Source organism: Limanda limanda, chromosome 6, assembly GCF_963576545.1.
Source record: "Limanda limanda chromosome 6, fLimLim1.1, whole genome shotgun sequence".
Classification (NCBI taxonomy): domain Eukaryota; kingdom Metazoa; phylum Chordata; class Actinopteri; order Pleuronectiformes; family Pleuronectidae; genus Limanda; species Limanda limanda.
Genome location: NC_083641.1, coordinates 24187656 through 24214490, shown reverse-complemented (window position 1 = coordinate 24214490; position 26835 = coordinate 24187656). Strand labels below are relative to the sequence as shown.

The 26835-nt window shown below is 43.7% G+C and overlaps 2 protein-coding genes across 2 annotated transcripts in view; one reads left to right on the top strand and one right to left on the bottom strand.

Moving 5' to 3' along the window:
- LOC133003401 (neurobeachin-like) overlaps window positions 1-26835 on the bottom strand; it is a 187641-nt gene that overhangs the window by 35644 nt on the left and 125162 nt on the right. The window contains exons 41-44 of the mRNA XM_061073124.1: window positions 4997-5114; window positions 4800-4902; window positions 3765-3880; window positions 995-1107 (exon numbers count right to left, since the gene is read on the bottom strand). Of these exons, the coding sequence (XP_060929107.1) occupies window positions 995-1107; window positions 3765-3880; window positions 4800-4902; window positions 4997-5114 (450 nt within the window). The remainder of the gene's footprint in view (window positions 1-994; window positions 1108-3764; window positions 3881-4799; window positions 4903-4996; window positions 5115-26835) is intronic.
- Window positions 25186-26265, top strand: mab21l1 (mab-21-like 1). The gene has a single exon (XM_061073717.1). The coding sequence runs from the start codon at window positions 25186-25188 to the stop codon at window positions 26263-26265; it is 1080 nt and encodes a 359-aa protein (XP_060929700.1).

The window sequence follows — 26835 nt, the reverse complement described above, 5'->3', positions numbered from 1 at the left end:
AGGTCAGTGAGCTGCAGTGTGCATGTGTAGGAAGGAGAGACAGAGCGAGAGAGAGAGAGAGAGAGAGAGAGAGAGAGAGAGAGAGAGAGAGAAGGGGGTTGGTAAACCAGCAAACCAGGTCACAGTTTGTGGTGGAGTGATCTGCTGCCTTCTCCCCTTCTGTCACACACAGAGCAAACCCGACACTGAACTTTATCTCCCAGGGTTGTGGAGCATTAGTGTCATTGTGCCGGAGCTCCGGTGATTTGGCAGCGTGAGCAGGACTCTCTCTCTCTCTCTCTCCACGGCGCAGCTTGAAGGCTTCTCTCCTCTTCTCTGACCGGCCACACGCAGAACTACTTTCCCTGTCATCACTCCCAAAAACCTTCAAACTACAAAGTCGAATCACAGTTGAAATCCATTTGAACCAATAGAGAATTAATTTAAAAGCCATTTAAAAAAAAGAAGAAGGCTGGATTACTATACAAGTGACAAAATACAGTTTGTGATTTATTTTCGGTTAAAGACTCAAAGGATATTATTGTTTATGAGTAGTCAGCAGATTGTGATATTGGGATCTTATTACCTCCACGAATGAGGTTATGTTATTTAGTATTTTTCCATTGATTTCTCAGATTTCTTTTAATTGATATTGATTAAATAAGTGTGTGTGCAACTTAATATAAATGTTGTTTCCTAAGGGGACTGTTGGGCCTTAGCCGAGCTCCTCTACTGATTCCTCTATACTGATTTTATTTTGCCTAAAACATCTTCTGTTGTCTCAATTATTCAATTTACATTATTCTGTATCATTATGTGATGAGACAACAAAGTGGGCACATTTATAGAAGTGTATTTCAAGTTCTTACAGTACAGTAAACTGGTTTTCTTCATTCCACCTCAGAGTTCAGACAGTGCACACGGTTCCTCTGCCATTAAATATGATGTTGTTTTACAGTCTGACTCTTTATAAGGAAATCCCCCGAGAGGTGTGTCAGTGTGAGGCCTTGTTTACCTTGGAGAGATCCCTGAAGTTCCCTGGCAGCGTCAGGTCCAGCTCCTCGGAGTCGTAGTTGGTGAGGACCCAGGGAAAGACCGGGTACTGGTTCAGGTCGTTGTACGTCCTCCCTGGACACACGGAGCAGACAGAAATCTGTGAGTGATGAAGGCTCGGGAGGAAGCAGAGGGGTTGAGAAGCAGGAGCAGGGTACGCTCCAGGCTTCAGTTACTCTGCGGGACCAGCATGCAACATTCCAACAAGCCCCCAATCGCTGAGACCTCAATCAGACGCACTTCCTGTCTCAGACACTTAATAGAAAGTTCCCTTCGCTATGTGAGAATTTTATATTTTGCCTGATGAGTGTACTTCATCAACGGCCTGTGGAAGTAACCAGAGGCCATGAGGAGGGTGTCTTTAAGTCTGTAGAGAGAATGCGTGTCTCCAAGTCGTGAGGAGTGGATGTAATTACGGAGGCAAATTCTTCTCAGGACTCCAAATGCCTAAAATGTCACTGGGAGTCTGATCCACTGATTGGCCAGATGTGAATTTCCTCAAAGCTCTGGCAGCAGGAATATGGTTTTCAGATGGCAACACGTGTCATAGGGAATCCTGGGGAAGAGCCAGGATCGTGTACCATCTTGTGATTCATAAACACGACTTGCTTTTTGAAGATGACACTGCTCCAGCTGCGAGGTCAGGTGTTGGCCAGTTGTAATCCCGGGATAGAGATGACTGCTATAGATGGCTTTGTTGGAATTTTTACAGCTGGTAATAAATCAAGCTTAAAAAAAAGAACCTTTATAGGCTCCAAGTAAACAGAAAGTAAAAGGGCAACATTTCTTTATTCTATTAACAAAGAAAAATGAAACCGTAAAAGAGAGTGATACTAATTTAAGATCTGAACACATTCATATTGCAAACTTTACAAATACAATAAAAAAAGTCATATTTTGTCCCAGAATCATTTCAGTTAAACACAGTTTCCAGTTACCCATTGTTGAAGTTAACTTTTATTTAGCAAGTCCTCCGAAACCAGTGGCACCAGTGCAGGAAACACACATTTACATAAATAACAATACTTTTTTGTAATTAAATTATATTTATGAACCAGTCAGAGGAATGGAGAATATCTTAGATCAGCTTTTGCAAACCCAGATTCCTTTAAGATGACATTCTCACTTGATCATGTCATTAAAAACGTTCCAAATCAAGTAGTCTCAAGAGGGGGCGATGAAAACCGTCAGATTAATAGAATCTGTTTTACCATCATTGACAGAATTATCTTCCTGAAGCAGCTCAGCCACAAACTGATCCAGCCACGTACCTCAAAGAGCTCAGAGGGTTCCATCAGCCATTAGACTGCACAATCACACACAGCACCCACAGACTAACAATAATATGCTGCAAAGAAAGGATAACTTGTACAATAACACAACTTTATCCCTATCTCTATATTGCACAATTTGAATACTTGTACATATAGTATAATTTCTACTTTATTGTTGTGCTGCTGCAGCATTTGTGAATTTCCTTTACGGAGGATCTATAAAAGTACATCTTATCTAATCCAAACAAAATCTTATGCATTATTAGTTTATAATGAAATACAAAGAGATAAGATTGGTCGATGGAGATAATCTGCCTTAATCTGCTGCCCTTAAGTTTTTTTTAATGATGACCGACAAACTATTATTAAGTTGACCCGATCTAGCATGTGCGTCTCTGCAGCACTCTGGCATTAGAAAGTCTGAATCCAGCTGAGCAAGTGATAACGCCCGACAGCCGAGTCAATGGGAAGACTTCTGCAGAGCAGCCAGGGTCTGGGTCGGGGGGGAAAAGCTCCAGAGCATAATTATCCAGGTTAATGCCACAAAGTGAAAAGGAGGCAGCGGACCGGGTACGTAGGCTGAGATCGGGAATGTTTGTTAGACCCACTGGTGCTGAGGCCTGAGCCGGGGTGGCAGGATGTTAATAGCGGTGGAATAGTGTTTAATTAGCAGACCCCCCCCCCCCATTCACACCTCTTCCCAGCACTTCATGCCCCCCCCCTGTCTGCTGCCCCACACTATTCTGACACCCCTGTCAGCCCGGGTCATTACTGGAGATTTTTAATGAATTTTGAGCATGTTTTTCTGTCTGCCTTACATCTAATTAGCTGACAATAATGTATCGAACTCAAGCACCAGCTAAATATAAATATGCATGAATATGCAGCGAGGATGACACCTCTCAGAGCAGAGCAGCGTGCAGTCGCTCTCGCCTCCGCTGTTAGCTGCAGTTCAGATCAGAGAGTCGACAACAGAACTTCTCAGCTCCGCACTCACACTCACACACACACTCACACACATACACACGCTCTCACAAAGCCAGGCGCTAATCATCAGGTAAAATCGTCTGCGCCTAGTCTCGGCTTCAAACAACACACTCCACGAGCAGCGGAGTGAACTCGACCGAGAGCACGTAGAGAAGCTGCGGATTCTTAAACAAATATGACAAACCTGAGGCCACTTAGAGTTTGTTTCCTGTGCCACTGACACATCACAGTTATTGATCACGATAGCTGAACCTAAAGAGGCTGCAGCGGTGAAGAGCCTCACATGGATAATAGATTAAAACTTAACACTTTCACTAAGTTGTACATTTCCTCCTACCCGGATAAGGAAGAAAAACAAATCAGAATCCATCTGTTTAACTGATGGCTGTGAAAAAGAGAATATATTAGTTCCCATTCCTTCAGCTGCTGGAACATGAAACCGCAGCCGAGTAGAGCATCAGGATACTTTACCCGAAGTGGTGTTGAGGAACGTGAGGTACTCGAAGTTGGAGATCTCTCTCCTCTGCCAGCGCTGGGTCATGTTGGAGGATTTGAAAAGCTGCCGAGGGGTCGCCAAGGAGATTCGCCTGGAGGAAAACATTCAAACAGCAAATCAGAAGGTTGGTTTCAGTTGTGGACATATTCAAGTTATATTCTTTTAAATCAAAGAGCATAAAGTGTGTGAAGCTTAAATTAGAAGGTGGTGGGAGATAAATTAGTTGACAATAACGGGCTCTATCTGCTTATCACTTTTATAATTAACATTTTAAGAAAAAGGGCATAAAATGTGGCATCTGGTGCAATGGGTTTCAGTGGTATATAATTCAATTTGAGCAGATAAAGGTGGAAAGTCTGTCAGTGTTAGGTGAGGTTATATTTCACCTCTGTCCATTTGTTTGTTTGTTTTTCAGCAGGATTAAGCAAAAACTAAAGAACAGAATCCCATGAAACGTGGTGGAAGAATCGGACATGTTCCAAGAATGAACCCGTTATATTTTGGCGCAGATATAAACAGGAATCTTTCTTTAACATTACAATTTCTTTCCATTTCCACAGGGAATAATTCATGGACCTGGATGAAATGAATCTGTCATATTTAGGGAACTGATGATGTCTATGAGTGTGTGCAATGTGATGCACCATGCCAGCGTTCAGTTGCTTTAAATCCATCCAAGGAAACATGCTTGTTGTGTAGCAGTGTATAAATAGGCCTGTTAGCACAATGCGAGTCTGAAGGGAATCTGGGGTTTTCTCTGTGGTCAGTGGCCTGGCCGCAGCCCGGCTGCACCAGAGTCTCCTGTCAGAGAATTAGGTCAGTTCACTCAGGGTCATTGCACATCCACTTCAGTGACTGCAGCAGTGGGACTTCAAATTGACTCTGCCGCAGGCCACGCCGCACAGATGCTCCAACACACAACACACACACAGGAAGTGACACGAAGGGAATACAACAGTGGAAACATATAACCGTGTTATGTTGATTTTCCTTTGCCGTGTGTGACCCACCTGGCCTGTGGGAGTCCATAGCTGGTGCCCACTCCCACACGAGGGAGACTGTAGACCACCCTCTTCACCGTGGCCTGGTCGGGGAAGTTGAACATGACTGATGCTGTGGAGAGAATGAGAGAAAACACTTAATGATGGAGAAAATGCACACAAAAAAAAAACAGGACTGGATTTCAACAGATATAATTTGCCCTTACTTCTGTTGGCCATGAAGACCTCCACTGCTGTGTTCTGGAGGAGGAACCGTCTGGAGAAGACTGCTCGGATCTCACTGAACATCCACTTCCCATGTAAACCCTCAGTGTACGCTAAGACCTGGAGGGACAGAGAGAACACAGAAGAATGTCTTCTGGCTATTAAAGCTGTATAAAAACCATCAATCTTGTGATGTATATATAGTTGACCTCTGTGCAGCCTGTCAGATTACTGTATAATATTTATTCTACAACACCACTGGTATTGCTGTACATGTGAAATCAGGTACGTTTCTGGAGTACGATTTAAATTAAGTCTAAAGTATTTTGCGGTTTTCCAAACTGACCACAGAAAGTGAAAGTTGACCTCTGGGAAATTCAGCAAAGCAGACTAATGGTTAATATGATTGTACTGCTACAAAGTCCAGTTGGCAGCGGTTTCGCTTTTTAACTTTCTTTTTGGGAATCACAACAAGAGTGGTAACATATTGTAAATGGTCTAAATGGACTGCTTTTATTTATTTGCTTTGTATAGTATTGTCGACCACTCACAAGTCGAACACACAGAAACATACATACAGCTTCATTATCACACATCATTCACACACAACCTGCACATGGAGCCATCGGGGGGGTAATTGGGCGTACAGTATCTTGGCATTCTGCATGCGGACTGGAGGTGTCGGGGATCAAACCACTGAGGTTTGTGGGTGATACTGCTCTAGTTCATTTATCTAACTGGGGCTTAAGAGCTCGTAAGAAAATTACTTTTGTAATCAGGCCACTAAAATCAACTCTTAACTATATTTTTTGTGTTTTATTGAAAAGAGAATATCAATACTGCACGAGTATTAGTTCAATCCTTCTTTAAAGTTACTCTGAAAAGGAATTACAGAAACAATGCAGCGTAACTCTCTCCACCTTCATACATCCTATGGAGCATTACACGGATCCTACTTGAGTGTTTCACACGTTTTCAGTCGGTCTGGAAAGCAAAGGCAAGTGGTTGAAAAATGCCCCCCCCGGGTTAGTGACACAAACATCGGATAAAACCCATGATGCCACCGAGAGGAAAGAGCAGCACGGGATCATTAGTGTATGCAGCACCACGGGGACTGAAGGTCAACACCCAGAAAACTACCACAGTTGTTCTGACAGGTGAGAATGGTCCCCTCACACACCTTCACCCCACCCACCCTCCTCCTCCTCATCCTCCCATCTCACTTCCCCCCCCATACTGAACAATTTTGTCCAACAGATAGGAACCAGGGAGCGACCTCATCAACTCCCCAGGTTATAATCACACCTAGGAGTGGGCAGGGGAGGGAGGGGAAGCAGAGTGAGATGTTCAGCTGGGTTAGGTCTGATGCTAATGCTCATTTAAAATCGTGACAGGCTGGAGGAGTGCAGCGCGAGGCAGGCCGCCTTAATTTCTCCCTGGAATAGCTCCTGCCCGACCTCCGTGCCACATCCAAAATCTCTGGAGCTCAATTAAAATTGGATTAGGTGGAGATGCTGGATGTGCGGCGCAGCATCTCTGGTGCTGTGCCTCTCCTCCCAGTAATGCCCCGGCTTGACACCTCTGCAACCCCCCAACTCAAACAGTTGTCATAGAGACAGCATGGCCCAGAGGAGGCAGTGCGCTGACTGGAGAGCGGATCCAGAGGAGGGGAGGTGGGATGGAGGGAGCTGCACGGCGGAGGGGCCGGCAGCAGTTCAGCTTCTATCTGCTTCCTGCTCTTCAGCCAGATGTTCTGGAAGGAGTCTTCTGAGTGCGATGTGGAGAGGAGAGTTGTAGAGAGAAGCAGCATGCAAAGCTAACAGCTCACTCCACCAGAGCTGCAGTGGGCCGTCATTGAAGGAAGATTGGTACTAGGAAATCTAGCGTGTGGTGATTTTAAGCATTCTTAGTTTTAATTTAAAAGTGGTTTACATTTCTCCTCCTGAATTATGAAGATTCATTCGTAGTTGTCAAAGGAAACACGACACCACAGGTTCCTAAGCTGTGATACAATGTGTGACGTTGATATACTGAATGTAGTGTTGAGTATATTTGAATAGATGCTGGGATTTCAACTCTCTGAGATGGTAAATGTAATCGCTCTTTGTAGAAAAGGTCCAAGATTTTCTGAATAATCTGTAAAACACACTGTTAACCATAAAAACTATGTAATTGCCACCCATGATGGAAAATTAAACTATTACATATTACTACTATTACTATTATAATTGTTACTCGGAAATCAAGCGTATAGTCATTTTAAGCATTCATTCTTAGTTTTAATTTAAAAGTGTTTACATTTTTCCTCCTGAATTCTGAAGATTCGGTTTGCAGTTGTCAAAGCAAACACGACACCACAGGTTCCTAAGCTGTGATACAATGTGTGAAAACGGCTATAACGTGTTATCTGTGAATCAATTGTCTTTACAATAATATTTTAGCGCTGGAAGTTTCGTGTTACCGGGCAGAAGTGAACATTTTGCCGCCCCGACAAAGTACAGGCCAAGGGGTTAGCTGTCGACAAAAGAGAGGCTAAAGAGGAGAAGAGAGAGCTGATTTCAAACGGGCCCGGATCAAAAAATTTGTCATAACAACAAAGCTTTGGTCTGAACCAACACGCCGGGGCCCCCTGTAGACCTGCAGATTTGACAAAGCCCAGCCCTCATTTTTTTGGAGGCCCAGCTGTAAAAAATGCCATTTAATGAACCTGTCTGCCGAAGCTGTCCCCTGCCTGTCAGAGGTGTCAGCCAGTGACAAGCGCTGGGGACGGCCGCCTCCAGTCACAGACAGGCCTGCCAGCTGGAGACTTCGGCCCCAATCTAATCACGCCACCAGGAAGGGACCGGCGCTCTGCTCTTGGTCTGTCACGCTCAGGGCTGGGGGAAGCAGCGAGGGGATGGGGATGGGGGGGGGCGGACGGGAGGACGGGGTCTGCTATGGCCGACAAGCGCAGCCTTTTGTTTCCACACAGGTCCCCTCCATGCCGGCTCATTAGGAGTCGCGGGCGCATGCGCTGCTCCGCCAGATGTACCTCTCCGGCATAATAGCCATAATGCAATTTAACGTCTCTGTCCTCTCTTCTCCTTTATTTGCCTCCTCTTCCCTTCCCTGATTTGACAGAGGCCAGGCTGCATTCTGCCTGTAGAACATCACAGGGCGGAACAACGGGAAAAAAATAAAACATATTGTGACAGATGAGATGAGGGGAGGCACAGGTGACACCAGTGTTTAGGCTAAAACTCAAATATAATAATGTGAAAATGCTCAAATGGAGCACATCCCACTTGAAAGCGATAGGGAGCCACTTCATGCATGGAAATAGATTCTAATCATTTCTGACTTCCAAATAGCTTTAACCCCATATTGACTGAGACACCGTGACAGATAAATTAATAAATAAAACAAAGAAATCTCTTAAAAATCTGATGCAATTTCCTCCAATATGGAACAACACAACCCTCCCCTCCCCTCTCTTCCACTGCATCTATACAAAAATAGGTATAAAAGTAATATAATTATGTGAGACCTCCAAGCCAGCATGACTGATTTATTTATATGAGACTGTGGAGCACTGTGACAACCTGGTATCACAGCACCTCCGCTGCATTCTTCTCAGATTTGTCTAATAGGCTTCCCACTATAAAGCCTCACCACTGCATGGTCCCAGGCGGCGGGAGAGAACAGTGAGGTGGAAGAAGAAGGGGAGGATACAAGAGGCAGTTCCATTTTGAGTGATATGACTACTCCCCGAGGAGCGGGCGGGATAAATTTCACACATGGCAATTTGGAGGATCAGCACACACTTCGTATACTGTATTCAACGGCTGACCCCGGGCGATATGGGCCAAATGTGGGAGGAGGTTGAACGGTCGGAGGGAGGAAAAAAAGCGTGAAGCCTGGAAACGAGAGTAGAGAGAGAGAGAGAGAGAGAGAGAGAGAGAGAGAGAGAGAGAGAGAGAGAGAGAGAGAGAGACCCTGAGCTAAGTGTGAGAGCATCATCGGTCACACACACAACATGGCCGGGTCACACCAAATATTTATATCCAAACATGTTAGAACGTTACACATGTTATAAAATTAATACAATCTGAGTAATAGAATGTTTAATATAACTAATCCTAAATATTTTGAAGGGTCTGTTTCAACCAAATTACATCACTTAGCCTATATGTGATGTTGATATACTGTATGTAGTGTCGGTTATATTTGAATAGATGCTGAGATATCAACTCTCTGAGATGGTAAATGTAATCTCTCTTTGTAGAAAATGTCCCTGTTTTCTGAATAATCGATAAAACAAACTGTCAACCATAAAGACCATGTAATTGTCACCCATGAGGGAAATTTAACTATTCCTGTGTTCATTGACAAAAGTATCTGCATTGTTAAGTGTGAGAGCATCATTGGTCACAGACAACATGACCGGGTCACACAAAATATTTATATCCAAACGTTACACATGTTATAAAATCAATACAAATGTGAGTAATAGAATGTTGAATATAACTTATCATAAATATTTTGAAGGGTCTGTTTCACCCAAATTACATCACTTAGCCTATATGTGATGTTTTTGTATACTGTATGTAGTGTTGAGTATATTTGAATAGATGCTGAGATATCAACTCTCTGAGATGGTAAATGTAATTTCTCTTTGTAGAAAATGTTTCTGAATAATCTATAAAACAGACAGACCATGTAATTGTCGTCCATGAGGGAAATTTAACTATTCCTCTGTTCAATGACAAAAGTATCTGCATTGATGGAAACTAGTAAGAGGAGCAGCCATAGGAAAAATACAACTTTTTGTATTTTGGTAACTCCTAAAGTTAAAAGTGGGAATAAACGCTGCACCTATATTCTTCTTTCTTCATGTGACTCAGGTGTCTGACTCCACCCACTGGGAAATTAAACTACAGCTGGCACCTTTCATTTTATTAAGTCATGCGGACTGAAATCTCACTTGCATGACCATGACGTGCTCAAATCCACACTTTATTTTAGCTTTAATCCCTTTTACATCCTGCAAAGATTTATAACGTATGCCCGAGCTTCAAAGCATGTTTCTCATCTGATGCCCCCCCCCCCAACCCCTTAATGTGACAACTGTTATGAAGTGTAAAAAATACAAACTCTGAAAGATTCCCTCAGATTATGTCTGTGGAAAAAAAAGAAAATCTGCATTCCGCTCGGTTCCTCTCGGAGAAACCCATATCTCAACTTCAATAAAGTAGCGAGCTCCTAATGCAGGTATTGGGGGGGAAAAACAAGATACAGATTTGCATAATCAGTGTCACTATACATTTGGCTGGTAGCTGGAGTGTGGCAAGACGATACAGCTCGGCTGCTCTGGCAAGACCACTGGGATAAAGGAGATGAATATGCATTAAACATGCCGACACCTCACTGCCCCAAACGTCCGGCTAAGTTTGTCAATAACATTTATGTCGGGGGGGTATTTCATGCACATTAGCAGACCCTGCAGCGCTGTCAGCGACCCCTGAGGCGGGAGGAGCCGTCTTCTTCTTAAAAAGTCAAGGCTCTTTAAACATTATCTGTCTGTGTTCAAATATTAAACCTCAAAGAAATTGCTGAGAACCTTCAGGAAGTTTGACAAAAGCCTTGAGACGCTCGCAGAGGCATTAAAGATGCAATCCCAAAATAAAGTTTGCTCACTTTGACCTTACTGGTGTAGATAATGTTTACTTATGAACTATTAATTATAATGATATTTTCTGTATTTTTTCATATGTTTTTAAACCTTCACCCCTCACAGCTACTGCAGTAGCCTTTAATTGGAAAAAAGCATAAAAATAATGTTACAACAAAATGAAAAAATAAAATCACTTGAACTTTGAGGGCATGAGGAAATTGCCCTTTGGATGATTATATATTTTATTTTAATACATTACTTACATTGGTAGTGAGTCCTCTCTACGGAAGCCACCATGTTTTTTTACAGTAGAACAAACTGGACTTATGGCAACTGAAGGCTGCCACAGGTTCTCTTTCACGTTTGAAAGAGGAGGTTGAGACGTGTTCAGCTGCAACTTGCAACTTCACCACTAGATGTCCCTAAATTCTACACACTGAACCTTTAAAACCAAATTTACCAGGCAAATAAACACTTGAAGATAAATGAGTATGATAACAACTACCTAGAATGGCAGAAACCATCTCATTTGATGTGTACTTTGAGTTTGTAGTTTGGTAGCCAAGGTCCCATCCACTAACACGGACAAGGCAGGGTTCATGAACTATACTGCAGCCAGCCACCAGGGGGACCATCAAGACACTTTGTCATGTCGTCTATCTTTATGAACAGTTCCTGGTAGAAACATGGCAGAACATGGTAGACTACCAGGAGGAGGAAGATAAAAGGCTAATTTCAAGGTGATTAAAACACAAGGATTCTTAGTTTCACGTGATTACACATTAATGAAAACATAATTATAAATATCATATTCAATTGCCACTCCTACACACTGGATCTCTAAAGCTGACTAATGGTGCGAATTACCATTCAAGCTATTGTGACTCGGACCATTAAGAGCAGCGATACTATCGGTGATTAAAATACATAATTTCCATTACATGTAAATTACTTTGTCCCCAAACTGAATTTATATACAGCGGGTAAACACAGAAAGAAAAGTAAACAGCAAATATTTTTAAAATAAGTAGGAACATGCTGTAGAGCTGGACCACTCGCTGGCACATCCACACGAACACTTAGCGAGAACATCATCCAGATAAACAGCTTGAGGAGGCCTTCACTAAGGAGCTTGAGAGAAGCAATGCAGTCATTTGGTAAGGGGTCTTTTCAAAGAGCTTTTCCTAATGGGACTTTTTCAAGGACTTGTCAGCCTTAAGATGACTGAAATCTTCCCCGGCCTGGGTACCAGCTTCCTCCAGCTGCCACCGAGAGTGCCAAGCTGATCGTTTTAAATCCTGCTCTGTTTATCGGGTGGTGGTGGTGTGTGGTGTGTGGGAGGGATGGAGGCTCGCTGGAGACAGAGAAGAAGAAGAAGAAGAGAGAACGAGACAAGGATGGAGAGGTGCAGAGACGGAGGAGGAGAGAGACGGAGAGGGCGAGTGTTTGGACGAGAGGGCCTGATGAGCAATGAGCGCCTCACTCGTCCTCAATTAATCTTGTCTCTCCACCTTTGCTTTGGCGCTTCCCTCAGCGCCGAGGTAATAACGACACCCTCATCCATTATCCTTTTATCCCTGTTATTCACCGGGAATTGCTTAATAATATGTTACAGATTTGTCCTCCCTCGTATAATTCTTTCTGTCATTCGCGGTATATCATCTGGAAAACACACAGCCCCCTTTCTGCCGGACGCTCTTTGAGGATTATCGTGGGTGACACCTTCGGGATGCAGCCAGAATCTGAAGTATCATTTTTTTTCTTTTTCAGGCATAAAGAGGAATTACCCTGACTTATCTGTCACTGCCAAAGCACAACAAGCCATCCAGGGCCACTGCAAAGGTGGAACAGGTTCTTATCGGCTCCTCTGAACGAGGGGACTTGTAAATTTATGCTAATGAGGGCCTTTTGTGATCCAGGCTCACCCCTTGGGGCTGAAACGGGTTTGCAGGGGATGATAATCTGGCTGTTGAGTGCACTAGATAATTTGTACTTTATCCTCATGTAATTATATAGTTTAAATCTTTTTACCAATGCTAATCCTGCGACGCGAGGAAGTGTCTTAACCGCGTCTATGGTTCTTAGAGGAGCTAGTTTAGCTTGTATCCGACTCTCTCTCTCATAACATCACGTTTAAGCGCCGTGCAGCACCGATATAATTACTCTGACTTTCCGTGGCCCATGCTATGAATCCTCATATCATTTTGATTCACCTTAGCCGGCAGGCAGGAAGCCAGGTTGGCAGCCGGGGGGGTTGTGAGATCCACCTCGGGTAAGGTGAAAAAATGCAGCGCAGCTAAAAGAGCTCTCTTCAGTTCAGTCAAGACACACAAAAAGAGGAAGGGACCAAGGAAATGGACTGAAAGCAGTGGAAGTACAGGGTGTCTCTACGCTGCTGCTGAGGTCTCTGCTGTCCGGTGGGACTTCAGGACGTCTTGTGCGCCTGCCAAAGCCGACAGCCCCTGACAAGCTGCTTGGCGTGCTGTAATTTGACTAATTACACTGGATTAGACCATATTAATGCAAGCTGTTTTCTCCAGGGTCACTGACCCACCCAGCAAGTCCCTTGCCAGTTTCCCCCTCTTCGGTGTAAAAGACAAAAGACACACAAGAAAGAAAGAGGGCTCTTTGTTATTTGACATTAAAAAACTCGCACATGTATCTACATCCCTGACATTATTGCTATAATGGGGGGGGGGTTACAAAGCAGCAGAGGGAGCTGTGAGATGCAGCCTGCACTTTCCTGAGGCATCACAGGACCTTTTTTTTTTTTTTGAGAACACACTGTATCTTTTGCCGATGTTATCTCTCTGCTGGAAAAGAAAAATACAGACTAATGAATCTCACAGTGGATCCATAGTTCATAAATGTTTTTTTTACACAGGCATATGGGAGATAGGAGACAGAGAAAGGTCTCCACACGCTGACAACTACAGTGCAATATTTCATTTTAATGTCACTTTTATCAAAGCAAAACATCAAGATGAAATCGGAGTAAAAGGACCCTGTTGTGTGTGTATGTGTGTGTGTGTGTGTGTGTGTATGTGTGTGTGGTTTGTTTGTCCAAAGCTTTTTCTGAGGAAACAATGTGTTGAAATCCACGATAAATATAAATGACAATGAACACATTATTTGAACTGATTTAAAAGTGAGTAGATATACTTAGAAAACCAGGAAGAATACGTATTTGTTAAAAGAAGGAGGGAAACTGACCCTCATTTGCATTTGTTAAACCCCAAAGTGAAAGGGGGGAAATGAGCCATAGAATATGTGTGTTTTAATACAAGTGCTCTCCCAATTGTACCAAATCAATTTAAGTTTCACACAATGGAGAGGCAGCTCCACTGTTTGTATGTGCTCCTCTACCTTGAACACGGTGTAATAATAGTCTTAAACCAGGCGTTATAAAGACAGAATACCAAAGAGGCTTACCGCCTTGGTTTCATGAAACATTTAGGCAAAAGTTCCAAGGGCTGAGGATGATGAAAGAAGGTAAGCTTGGAAATGGGCCTCTGGGATCCACAGCCCTTATTGTACAGAAGTCACATCAAATTAATACTGAGGGCCATTTGCAGCCTTTCTTCTCCTGAGCTTTTCAGAACGGATTAAGCTATGAAAACTCAGAAATTACTAAAGCACCTATTAGGCATTATGCTCACCCTTTCTTCTCCTTCCCTTTGAAAGTCATTGAATGTGCTTCCCTTCACTCGCACTTTAATTCACAAGCTGTTTGTCCTCTTGAAAGAATGGCCATTTTATAAAAATGTGTCATGTTAAAAAATGTATATTTCCATTTTGCACTATAAGAAACTTGTAAACGATTTTTTACACAGTTCTATAAACCAATTCTTCATCGTTTTGAGGATTCTGTCTCCACAAAACTACTTTATGTTGTAGCTTATGACAACACGGGCCATAGTATTGAGGCCATTCACTGAAAGCCTCTGACAGTGTTTGCAGGCTGGTGGAGGAGCAGCATTGCTGGGGTTCTCTCAAGCTCTCTCCACGTCCCTCTTTGCTCTCTCAATGCTTCTTCAAAGTAGCACACAGAGTGCATGAATTGTAATTATGGCTCCTAACAGGATTCAAGAGCATCCAAACCGATGGCACTTGAGAACCAGGTCGTGTGGAGTTAAACGGCTGTCAGACACTCAAAGCTCCCCAGCATGTGAGCAAATCCACAAAGGCTGGACGTGTTCACTTCTAGGGACCTGCCACTTACTTTCCCTCTCATAGGGGGAGATTAAAATCAACTAAGGCCCCTTTAAAAAAAAAAAACATTCTTCATTTTTATTCACATTGCAATTGTCAAGAGGTGTTACAGCTTTTCCAGGTAAGATACTAAAAACAGAGATTTAAGTTCGAGTAAAGCATGTTGTTGTATTTGCATCTTCTTTTTGTTTATAGTTATTTAAAATAAAGTTTGTGGTTCATAAGGGTTTGATGACGACATCTTAGGAATCATTGCCAGTTTTTCTACTTATATCAGCCCATATATTATTATCGGATTCGGAAAATATCGGCCTAGGCTCAAGTGGCAACTAGGTCTTGACCAGGATAAAGTATTGGATAAGTGAACTTTCTTTGGAAACATTCAAGGCGAATGAGACAACACCAGTGGAGCATGTGAGAGATCCAGTAATTGTTACCACGCAAGAAACCACTCCACACCGCAGTGTCAGATTATCTCTGGACCTCCAGAATAAGGGGAAACTCATGTGTGCTCCCCGGACAGTTTCAATGACTCACCAGGGCACTGGACCCCTGACTAAACATTAAAGAGACCAGCCTTCAGTCAGGCCCTCTCCCAACTTTAGCCTCATCCGACTCCTTAAAAGCGCCCAAAAGAAATCAACCTGCAGCGTGAAGTCCCTATGTATGACCCTTATTAAACCCCTAATTGGATTGAGAGCCCCAGAGAGGAAAAAAAAAAAATATCCAACATTGTTCATTCAGCCGAGTTTTTCTTTAGCATTCCTTCCAGTAGTTTGCCTCCTCAACAATAACATTGAAAATCAAGTTGCTGAAAACTTTTTTTGCGCCCTTTCAAAAAACACAAGGAGACTTTCCCTTAAAAAAATGGGAGTGTAGGTAAAACCTTTTTCACCTTTTCTTTTTAAGGGAAAGCACTATTTGATTTTCACAGGGGTGCAAGTGACAGGCTGAAACAAAGCTCCGCGCTGGCCATTGTGTGGCCTTTCACTGTTGTAATGGTCTTAAAATGGCTACAAGCGGGCCCCTATTCAGTGGTGACTCGGCTCTCCGCTCCACATCCAGCACAGACTCTGCTCTTAGCGGGAACTCCGGGGTCAGCCGACGACTGAACCAGGGAACCGGGTTCACCCATAAACACACAGCCTGAGTTTCCACACACATTTACACTAATTACAGGGAATAAATAGCTCCAGAACAACAACATCAATCAAGTTCATTACGGAAAATAACATAATGGCAATAATTACAATAATATCTCATTAAGAGAGCGAATGAGAGACAGGGGAGAATTAATAGCAGACAGGTGTACAACACACCGCAATTATGGAACCTGAAATTAGTTCAGTGCCTGGAGGCAAACAGAAGAGAAAGGGAAGGTTGTGAGGGAGTGTGAGTGTGGTGTGTGTGTGTGTGTGTGTGTGTGTGTGTGTGTGTGTGTGTGTGTGTGTGTGTGTGTGTGTGTGTGTGTGTGTGTGTGTGTGTGGGTGTGTGTGTGTGTTGGGGAGTGGGGCTGGGAGTAGGACTGATAGAGAGAGGCTCACTGACAACAACAAAAAAAAAGGGAATTGCAAATAAGCAAACAAAAATGTCTTAAATGTGTAAATTAGGGAGAGAAATAAGAGGGAATAGCAGCTTTTCCCTGCAGACTGGAACCTCAGATGAGAAGGGAGCAGTGAGACGTGATCAAGGGAAGCTGTGGAGCGCCGCGGCAGGCGTCAGGATGAGCACTCAGCCAGCGAGTGGCAGCTTCTCCTTTTCCAGTCAATCATTCATTACACAGAGCCAAGTGCTGCTGCGGAGTGCCTCCTCTTTTTGACCTATCATATTATTGCCTCTGTAAACTCCTAATCCCCCCTTCGTTAGATGGTGTCAACAGCCGACATGCTCTCACCCTTCCACCGCCCGCCCCCCCGACCCACCCCCCCCCCAGCCCTGCCAAGACCACAGAGCTGACACTCTAATAAAACCGTTTGAAATTTAACAGGGTAGAACGGCAGAACTTCATCAGGCGTCTTTTCCTTTTTTTTTGGGGTGTGTTTTCATCCACCTTTTTTTTTTCATCATTCAGATTTAGAGATGCAGGTCAAATGAATCTACCTATTATTAACTTTTTTTGTATTTTTGCTACCCATTAATACCAGGAGCCCGGTCTGCAGTACAAGCAACACTGAGAACGTCTGACTTTAGCTCTTCAATCTTTCATTGGCCGGTCGGAGCGGCCTGGCTCTTTGCGCCTGGGGGGCTGTTCCTGAGCAGGTGGAAGCCTGGAGGCGAGGACGCTGCACATCAGCACTTCTTCCTCCATCATGACTCTTTTCACGGGGAGCCTGTCTCCCCAGCTCCTCTAATGGAGCCCAGTGAGATGACTGCTCTAATGAGTCCAACAGATGAAAGCCCAGCAGGGCAACACAACATTCAGATGCATCTCCACACACGCCGATCGGGGACTTGCTGTGTGAATGTTGCTTATTTAGGTAAACAAAAGAATCAGATGCAGAATATAAGAAGAAAGGAGACGAAGGATCTGTGTTTTGGCTGAAGTCCAAAGAGGGAGGTTTACAGGGAGTGAATGTGTCATGTGATCATAAACAACGCAAAACAACCAAGTTTATCACAAGCAAACGCAACACACATACAACTTTCATTCACAGGCATTAGCACAAAGAACCCCTCCCCATTCACAAACACACACACACACACACACACACACACACACACACACACACACACACACACACACACACACACACACACACTGGGTATAGGGTCCAGATTTAAGCTGACAGATACCAGATAGGAGATACTCAAGGAAATGACAGCGCCGATTCAGATTATTTTTGAGTTTAGCTGAACGTGACACGGCCACAACAAAACTTTTACACACGCCTGGCGACCAGCAAACGTTTGAGGATCTTAAAATATTTTACCTTCCTGGGAATATATATGTAAATCTGTAAGATAAACTTTGTCACGGCTGGGACACACCTACCATATAATGTGGTTTGAGGGATGTTAATGACCGTATAAAATAAGCAATTGGCGTCCTGCCCCATATGTCCCACTTCTTCAGAGAGGAGGATGGAAATGAGGTGGGGTAGATTTGATTGTGACATGCTCGCCGTCTGTGCTCCTCGATGTGTGGCTTTGCCAGTAACAGGCTAATATTCAGCACAGCTCACCACCACCAGAACTAATGAAAGTAGACAAAATGTCTCTGCTGCCATCTTTGTCTAGCATCCGCTCAGGGTGAGCCTCCCTCTTCTCCCTCCTTTCCCTTTTCACCTCCCCTCTTTCCCCTCACTGTTGAAGGGAGGGTGACAGCGGCATAAAATGGTGGCGAGCAAATGTGCCTTCCATGTGGCAGCAGTGGTGGGGGTGACAGGCCCGGGCTGAGGACCGGCGCTATCAGCCGTGTGTGTGTTGCTGTTGCTTTGAACAAGCTGGACGGTCGCCATAGAGGATCAAGGCCGAGGTGATGAGACGCCACTGGGTTACAGACAAAAGCGGGTCAATATCAAATCAAGAAAAAAAAAGGCCCACCCCATTCCAAACAGAAAACAGCCAGTTCTTTGATGAATATAAACTTAATTGTCTGGTGTGGTTTATTAATAAGCAACTGCACATCACCACTTTGTTCCTACAGGGGCTTTTTAACAAGCAGAATCCATTTCTAGATCGTTTCCTAATAAAAAAAATGATGCCGGGCTTTGATCAAGATGTTTTCATATCAGATGCGAATCAATCTCAGATGATTTTAAGAGAGTGAGGACAGGGATTCTAAATATAAAATAACTTTGAAGACAAAGTTGTAAATTCGGGTTTAGGCTATATATGTACATCTATTTTGGCTTTATACGTGTTCCAAATCATTAATACTATATAGAACCCTTACATTTTCACTTTGACTATCTGCATAAATCTATTGAACAAAGCAAACTCCCTTCATCCAGCAATTTGTGGTGGAGTCATTCAGGGGGTTTGTTAGTTAACCCCGCTCCGAGGATGATGAGGCAAGGGCATAAATCACAGAGTGAAACAAGGCCGACTCCTCCGATTCATTAATGGAAATGATCTGTCAATATGCTGGAGTCAATTCACACGTGTCAGCTGGGCTCGGCACACAATGGGCCAGGCAACTTATGAACTCCCAGCACCACTCCGCCGAGTCCATAAAACAACTGGCAGCGCCACTGGGGAGCACCCCCGAGACACCACCCTCTCGCACAGACCACCAGATGACACAGATGGGGCGAAACCAAACAAAGACGAGCCTCCCTTTGTACCGAGAGGGACCCCCTTTCAAAAGCCATTCATGCAACAAATTGGGGAAATCTGGCCCATGCAACACTCGGGGTTTGCTCTTTTATTAGCAGGAGCCTTACGTCACAGTAAGTGAAATCAGATTTATGGCTCCCCGAAGCCAAGGTGGTTAAAATCGTACACACTTAATACAACAGGGGGGAAAAAAGAAAAAAACTTGTTAACCAACAATAGTTTAGGAACAACCTGCTCCTTTCTACGTGACCTGCAGAGTAACAAGCAGTTTCACATTTTTTACGACACTTTTTCATCTTCGCACAATGACGAGCACAGCGGGTGCTAAGGAAAAGCTAATGAGGGAAACTGCACACAAGGACAATGCTGATCCCGGCTTTAAGTGTCCTCTCCTCCACAGCTGATGGATTGTTTAGCTAAATATAGCACAAACATCTCAAACAAGATCTTTTTTTTATTGTGTTATCCTTTTCAAAGCAAATTTAATAGTAAGTTTCTACTTTTGCTCGCTGCATCGGTTAAAGCAGCAGATAGTGATGAATCCTGCTATTCACAGAGACTATTAACCATGATTAATATCAGGCGAGTGTTGTCTAAACAGCATCGAGCTCCAGTACTTTCAAAGTCAGCCCGTCAGTTAGGGAGGCTTGTTTCTATGTAGGTCATTAAATAGCTGCACACAAGCTTTCTCTTATTAGGCCCTATACATTTTTCTTTTCTTGCTCTCTCTCTCAGCTGCACACCCGAGCTGCTGCTGCTGCTGCTGCTGCTGCTGCAATCTGCATAGAGAGACATTTGTCATCATTAGCCCGGCTCTGACAGTTGGCACCCGGCACCTCAGATCTCTAGGACTGGCAATTATGAACCCTTCATCCCTTATTTAAGCACCATCGCCTAATTTCATCACAGGCCTCAGCAGCAACATTTGATTACTAGCAGCCTTAAACCTGGAATATGCCACCACTTCTTCCATTCTCTTTGTCTGGTGCTCAGACGCACTCCTGCTCTTAGATCACGTGACGTGTGGGAGAGAGAAGTGGGCTCACTTATTCTGATATTTTGAAATAAGGCTTCAGACACAAGGACTGCGAGGAGGATTGTAGAAGAGCATCATGGGGTCAGTGGGCAGATGATTACAGCGCCCACCTTGAGATGGTCGACATCTCGCAGACATTAAGATTAATCACAGAGCCGCTGGTGAATTGTTGCCTTTCACCGCGGACGAGATGGAAGTCAGAGACAGTTTCCATGGATGAATAAAGAGAAAATGAAAGAGGACAGCGTGTTTACAAATAAAATAAATAAATAATACAAAATGAAAGCCATCTTCGCCCCTTTACCAATCATGCACAAGCATGTGAACAATATTAAGCGTTGTTATATACAACAAAACACAAGACAGACCTGAATGCTCATAAAACGAGAGGAAAGAATTTGCACCAGCACGTTCAAGGCACCAAATGGACTTTATAACCAAGAAGTGCACGGAACACAAAGTCAGCCTTTATTTTTTAATATTTTGTGCAGGAAACTAGACATTTTCTGGATCGTTATTTTGGCAAACAAAAGTATTAATGCTAAATTCATGCAAATACATGCATGTAATTTATCACGAAGGCTGACAAGCATACCATATTGCAGAGGGGAGGGGTGAAGGGCCAAATGAAGCTGGGGCAATCAATTAAGTTTCATAATTTACACTTTTCTCCAGCTAAGGTTGATAAGTTGGGGTGTTTTTGTTTATGTGATATTGATACGGTTTCACAGAGAATGGAGCCTGTTGAGTTAATCACTGGTGGGTCCCTGAGAGCCTCTGGCTATGTGGTCCGGCTTCCTGACTTCTCCAGAGGAGGCTGCTAATACACGGCACAGAATAAAACTAATGAATGGACAAAATCCAAAGGGGGTCCTCAGCGAGGCTCTGGGCTCCAAAAATTAACTGGCCTCCTACCGAGACACCATATTGCCTGGAATAATGATGTTTGGCTATTAAAAATCCCAATGACAATTTAATTTCGTGACAAATAAAATTACAGGGAACGTGTGAAAGTGAGCGGTTATCCCCAGAGATTAAAGTATATTATTTCACCCAGTTCGAGAGCCAGTATTGATGTCACATCTCCGAAGTGTCAGTGCTTTTAATCTGATTTATATAGAAATATGTCATCCTATTAAGTCCACTTTGACTAATCTGCACATTAGCTCCCTGTATGGGACGTGGCTTGAGATTATTTCTCTTACATACTAAATGACCCCGGAAATGTAATGAAAAAAGCCTGGAAAGGTCCATGTTTGTTCTTGTGTAATAGGATTATCAAAATAATGCAGCCTCGTCAATAATTACGTCGCCTATTAGAAGATTGGTGGTTTTAAGGGTCTTGATCCGGCTTAAACTCGGCTAATTGTGATACTTGTATAATGTTACTGACTGTTTTGTTAATTAAAACGAGGAAATAGTGAAAAATTAAACGTAATGACATGTGTGCATATATCTGTAAAACCTTCTGTTTATAAAATATAGGGTTTTGGTCTAATAAGCTCATAAACAATATTTGAGGAGCATTGAGGTTTTTCAGTTTCCTCCGTGTGACTCACTTTTTCAACATATTATAATTTTTTATTAAACGCTCGAGGCCACATATTGTTTTGTGCATACAATAAAATAATCATGTGTTTTCTACAGATTCCTCTTATTTGTATAAGCACACATATCGTGAATTGGTTAAACAAGTATACTATATATATGACTAATTTATGTGTAGCAAAGGTCTACGAAGCCTTGGGGATGAAATAAATACAGTTAATGAGATCTGCTAGGATCAGTGGAAACATCATCTCAAAAAGGCACGAGCGATGTCATCAAAGGGCAATTTCAGGCATCAGAAAAGTGCCACTGACCCTAAACGCCTGAACATGTTAGCGGGACGATCAGTCTTGTTAGAAGAAAGGGAGAAAAAGATGGAGGAGAGAACATGAATAAGTGTCGAGGCATGCTCTGGAAACAAAGAAGCCTTCAAAACAGGGTCACATGCTCGTGCAAAATTAGGGGAAGCAGAAGTCATTGTATTGATTTACACATTCATGCATGCATTTTGCTGGGTCAGAAATAGGCCTGTGCTGGAATCACACCCTTATGTTTCACACTTGAGTTGCGAGGGCCCCGGCGGAATCTCAAAATGAATCAACAAAGCTTCCAATGTTGCGATGGTGGAGATACTGGTGTGAGAGGATTGGAGCGTCTCACAGGCCGGACCTGACAACGGCTGGAGCCTCGGGAGGACAGAGCAGGTTGAGTTACTGCGAGATGTGTGCAGCCACATGCTTTAGATTAAGAGGTGATAATCTCAATGAACACCCACACATATATATACACACACACACACACCCCACCCCCCCCATCACGCACAAGGACGGCAAAAGGCTAAAGCGCAAACTCGAGAGGTGCAATTGGATTCAGACGTATCTGACTGGGAGCACGATGGCCTGGACAGTGGGGCCAGTCTGGTTCCAATAAGAGGCAAGTACCTGCTGGGCCACAGACAGTGGGAGAGAGGGAGAGAAAACACTATCAAAGCCTGGGAGTGGAAGAGGCTTTTTGGTTTTATTACTACCTCTCACCACATGACATCGTCCACGCCATACTCCATATCCTCCAGAGATGTATCAGTAAGAGAATAGAGCTAATCGTATCATTTAATTACAGAATGAGCCTTTTATACAAGCTTCTGTTCAAAATCAGATTGACGACAAACAAAGGATGCTGCCCCATATCTGTAGTTTCTGCCTGGTAACAGCATGGACATATCACTGGGGCCTGCCAACAGGCTGCTGGCAGTGTGTCCGTGGCAGGCTGGGACTTTATATGTGATAATGGGAGTCACCTATCTATCAGGGTCCTTCCCGAACACGCCACCTCCCGCTCAGACGCATCCGTGGAGCGGCGCTCTGCCCCCATAATGTCTGGTCGTGTGCAGTTGTGTGACGAGAGCGGAGATGAGTGTAAACGCCTTTGTGTTCCTTATCTGATCCGAGCAGCATTATCTTTTTGAAGTCCTCTTCAAAGCGCACACTGTACCTTGAGAGACGGAGTGCCAGTGGAGTGATGAGAGCCGGAGAGGGTTTAGTGGGGGGGGGCAAGATCTCTTTATTGTGAATCACTGTGTCACATCAACAGAGCTGTGGCTAAACATGTCATCCCTATATAACATGGTCTAGCAAGTCAATAATATTTTTTGAATTATGAGCTTTTAATGTTTTTATAATTTTATTTTCCTATTTTGTATTTTTCTGTGCATTATTATCTTATAATTGCTGTAATTATATTCAAATATATTAACAATTATAAAACTATAATTATGTACAATACCAGTGCATCATAGTGTCTTTATTTTAACAATATGCAACATTGGTTAAAATAATAATTTCAATATAACAAGTACTGTTAAATATAAAATAACTATAAAAGCACAGATGGACACATTCTCTCTGTGGAACATTATTAAACTTCTCTGTCACATGAAAACAACACAATAAATTCACTACTAAATGTAGTAATGGAAATATAAGCTACTTTTCATGTTTTTAGAAATATAAGAGTAAAATGCATGATTGCAAATATTAAAATGTGTTTTTTCTTTCAATATAAGCTCCATTAATTAAACGGCTAAAATACATGGCGCATGGAACCATTGCGCATCACAGAACAGGCTGTTCCTGCACAGTTAGAGCAAAACAAACGATCTGCAGGATAACACACACACACACACACACACACACACACACACACACACACACACACACACACACACGCACACACACTGACATGCATCACAGCCACGATAATTAATGGGTCAAAGACAATCACAATGCTAAATATAAACAGAGCCACGACTTTCCCATAGTTCGGCAAAACAAACCTGATACCAGACTGTTCAAATAATTTCAAAAAGAGCCGGAAAAAGGTTTAATTGATAAACCAAATCACTATTATCTCATTAAAGCTTCAAAAAGCAAACTCACAAATAAGCCAAACCCAATTTACAAAATACAAATATACTCTGCGTGACTAAAACTCCCGAAATTACTCTCACTTTGCGTGACGCGTCTAATGTTGAAGGAGTTGGATTCGTTGCACAGCAGGAAACAAAAAATAAAAATAAAGATTTAAATGCAATTTCAAAATTGTTAGGTTTTACTATCCGAAGACGCAAATGCCCTACACCTACTGTTTTATATATGATTCAATATAGCGGACTATCAAAAAAATAAAAAAGTCAGCAGATAAAGTCCCAGGAAAAGAAATGTAACGCAGAGAAAATGCAGTTTTGTGTTTTCCTCTCTCTCTCTCTCTCTCTCTCTCTCTCTCTCTCCAAATGCGTAGGTGTTACTTCCGCTCCTCGATACACTTCCACTACTACCTGTACTTTCCTTTTCTTTTTTTGTTGCTTGTATATAAAAACCCAAGGATGAATTTGTTTGCGATAAACTGGGAAGTGGTGACGCACCAGGCGGCGATTGGACATCTTGGAGCTTCGAACTCCTCCCTTATAATAAAGTGTGTGTGCGTGTGTGTGTGTGTGTGTGAGTGAGTGTGTGTCTCTGTGTGTGTGTGTGTGTCCTGTCGTAAAACACAGCAACACCGGGCGGCTGCACACTCCACTCTGCGCAATTACGCGGACTCCTTCCCCGGCACAGATCACACAGGGAGGACGAGCTTCTTTCTTTTTTATTATAGGGGTTATTATAGGGTTTGAAATGGACTTTTAAATCGCTGCAGCCCTATGGTTTGTTCTAGAGGACTTCAATCTTCAATGCAGTTCACCGAGCGGCATCTGTGCGTGTTGTGATATGATCATTACACACGTGTTCCGAGCCCAGTTTTTTGAACAGTTGTCTTATTAATAGACATCTTTTTTTTGTGTGTGTGCGCCTTTTTTCTTTTTAAATAGACCCCTTTCTTCTCTAAAATTGGCTCCCGTAATAACAGCCGCGTTGGATCCGTCGGCGTACTGCGAGACTCCGGTGTACAACCCGGATCTCTGCCCCAACATGATAGCAGCCCAGGCGAAGCTGGTGTACCACCTCAACAAATACTACAACGAGAAATGCCACACTCGGAAGGCGGCCATCTCCAAGTCCATCCGGGAGGTGTGCAAGGTGGTGTCGGATGTCCTGAAGGAGGTGGAGGTGCAGGAGCCGCGCTTCATCAGCTCCCTCAGCGAGATGGACAACCGCTTCGAGGGGCTGGAGGTCATCTCGCCCACCGAGTTCGAGGTGGTGCTCTACCTCAACCAGATGGGGGTCTTCAACTTCGTGGACGACGGGTCCCTGCCGGGCTGCGCCGTGCTGAAGCTCAGCGACGGCCGCAAGAGGAGCATGTCTCTCTGGGTGGAGTTCATCACCGCGTCCGGGTACCTCTCTGCGCGTAAAATCCGCTCCAGGTTCCAGACCCTGGTGGCGCAGGCGGTGGATAAGTGCAGCTACAGAGATGTGGTCAAGATGGTTGCAGATACCAGTGAAGTGAAGCTGCGGATCCGGGACAGATACGTGGTGATCATCACTCCTGCGTTCAAGTGTACGGGCATCTGGCCCCGCAGCGCCGCGCACTGGCCTCTCCCGCACATCCCGTGGCCCGGGCCCAACCGGGTGGCCGAGGTCAAAGCCGAGGGATTCAACCTTTTATCCAAAGAGTGCTACTCGCTGAACGGCAAGCAGAGCTCTGCAGAAAGCGACGCCTGGGTGCTGCAGTTCGCTGAGGCCGAGAACCGGCTGCTGCTGGGCGGCTGCAGGAAGAAGTGCCTCTCGGTGCTGAAGGCTTTACGCGACCGGCACCTGGAGCTGCCCGGACAGCCGCTGAACAACTACCACATGAAGAGCCTGGTTTCCTACGAGTGCGAGAAGCATCCCCGGGAGTCGGACTGGGACGAGAACTGCCTGGGCGACCGCCTGAACGGGATTCTATTGCAGCTTATTTCGTGTTTGCAGTGCAGGAGGTGCCCGCATTATTTCCTGCCCAATCTAGACCTGTTCCAGGGGAAGCCTCACTCCGGGCTGGAGAACGCCGCGAAACAGACTTGGCGCCTGGCGAGAGAAATACTGACCAACCCCAAAAGCTTGGAGAAACTCTGAGGTAAAGACATGTCGGTTTCACCTCGTCTTTGCAAAAAATTTGTGGTAAAGAGGCCAAACGAGCTCGTAAAGGGACAGAGAAAATGTGCCAAAACCATTTGGCTAAATCTGGTGAAATGTCCTCTTGTCATTCCATTTGTTTTGGCCTGTTTCAAGATGATTTTTTTTATTAATATCCCCCTGTGCACCTTTTGTTGGTGTCACTATTTAGGAGCAAGTTTAAATTATTGGCCCTCCATTAACCCAGGAGTTCCACCTCCACCCTGAGCATTTGCTTTAAAATAAAGCCCCCCCCTACGAGACACCATTTGGAAAAAAGAGAGCAAACTAAAACAACTTAGACACATCTGTACATTTTATACTGTAAATACATTCATACATTGTGATTCAAGTGGTCTGAAAAAATTGTGAATGTTGTTCTGTGACACGTAAATAGGATCCACCTGTTTAAAATCTACTTCTGAACCTTTTTATTTGTTTGTTTTTCCTCTATCCGGTAGGAACGTTTTTAATTTATACTTGCATCAGTGGTAGTCTGACTCATCTGTTTCAATGGACTTTTTCTAATTT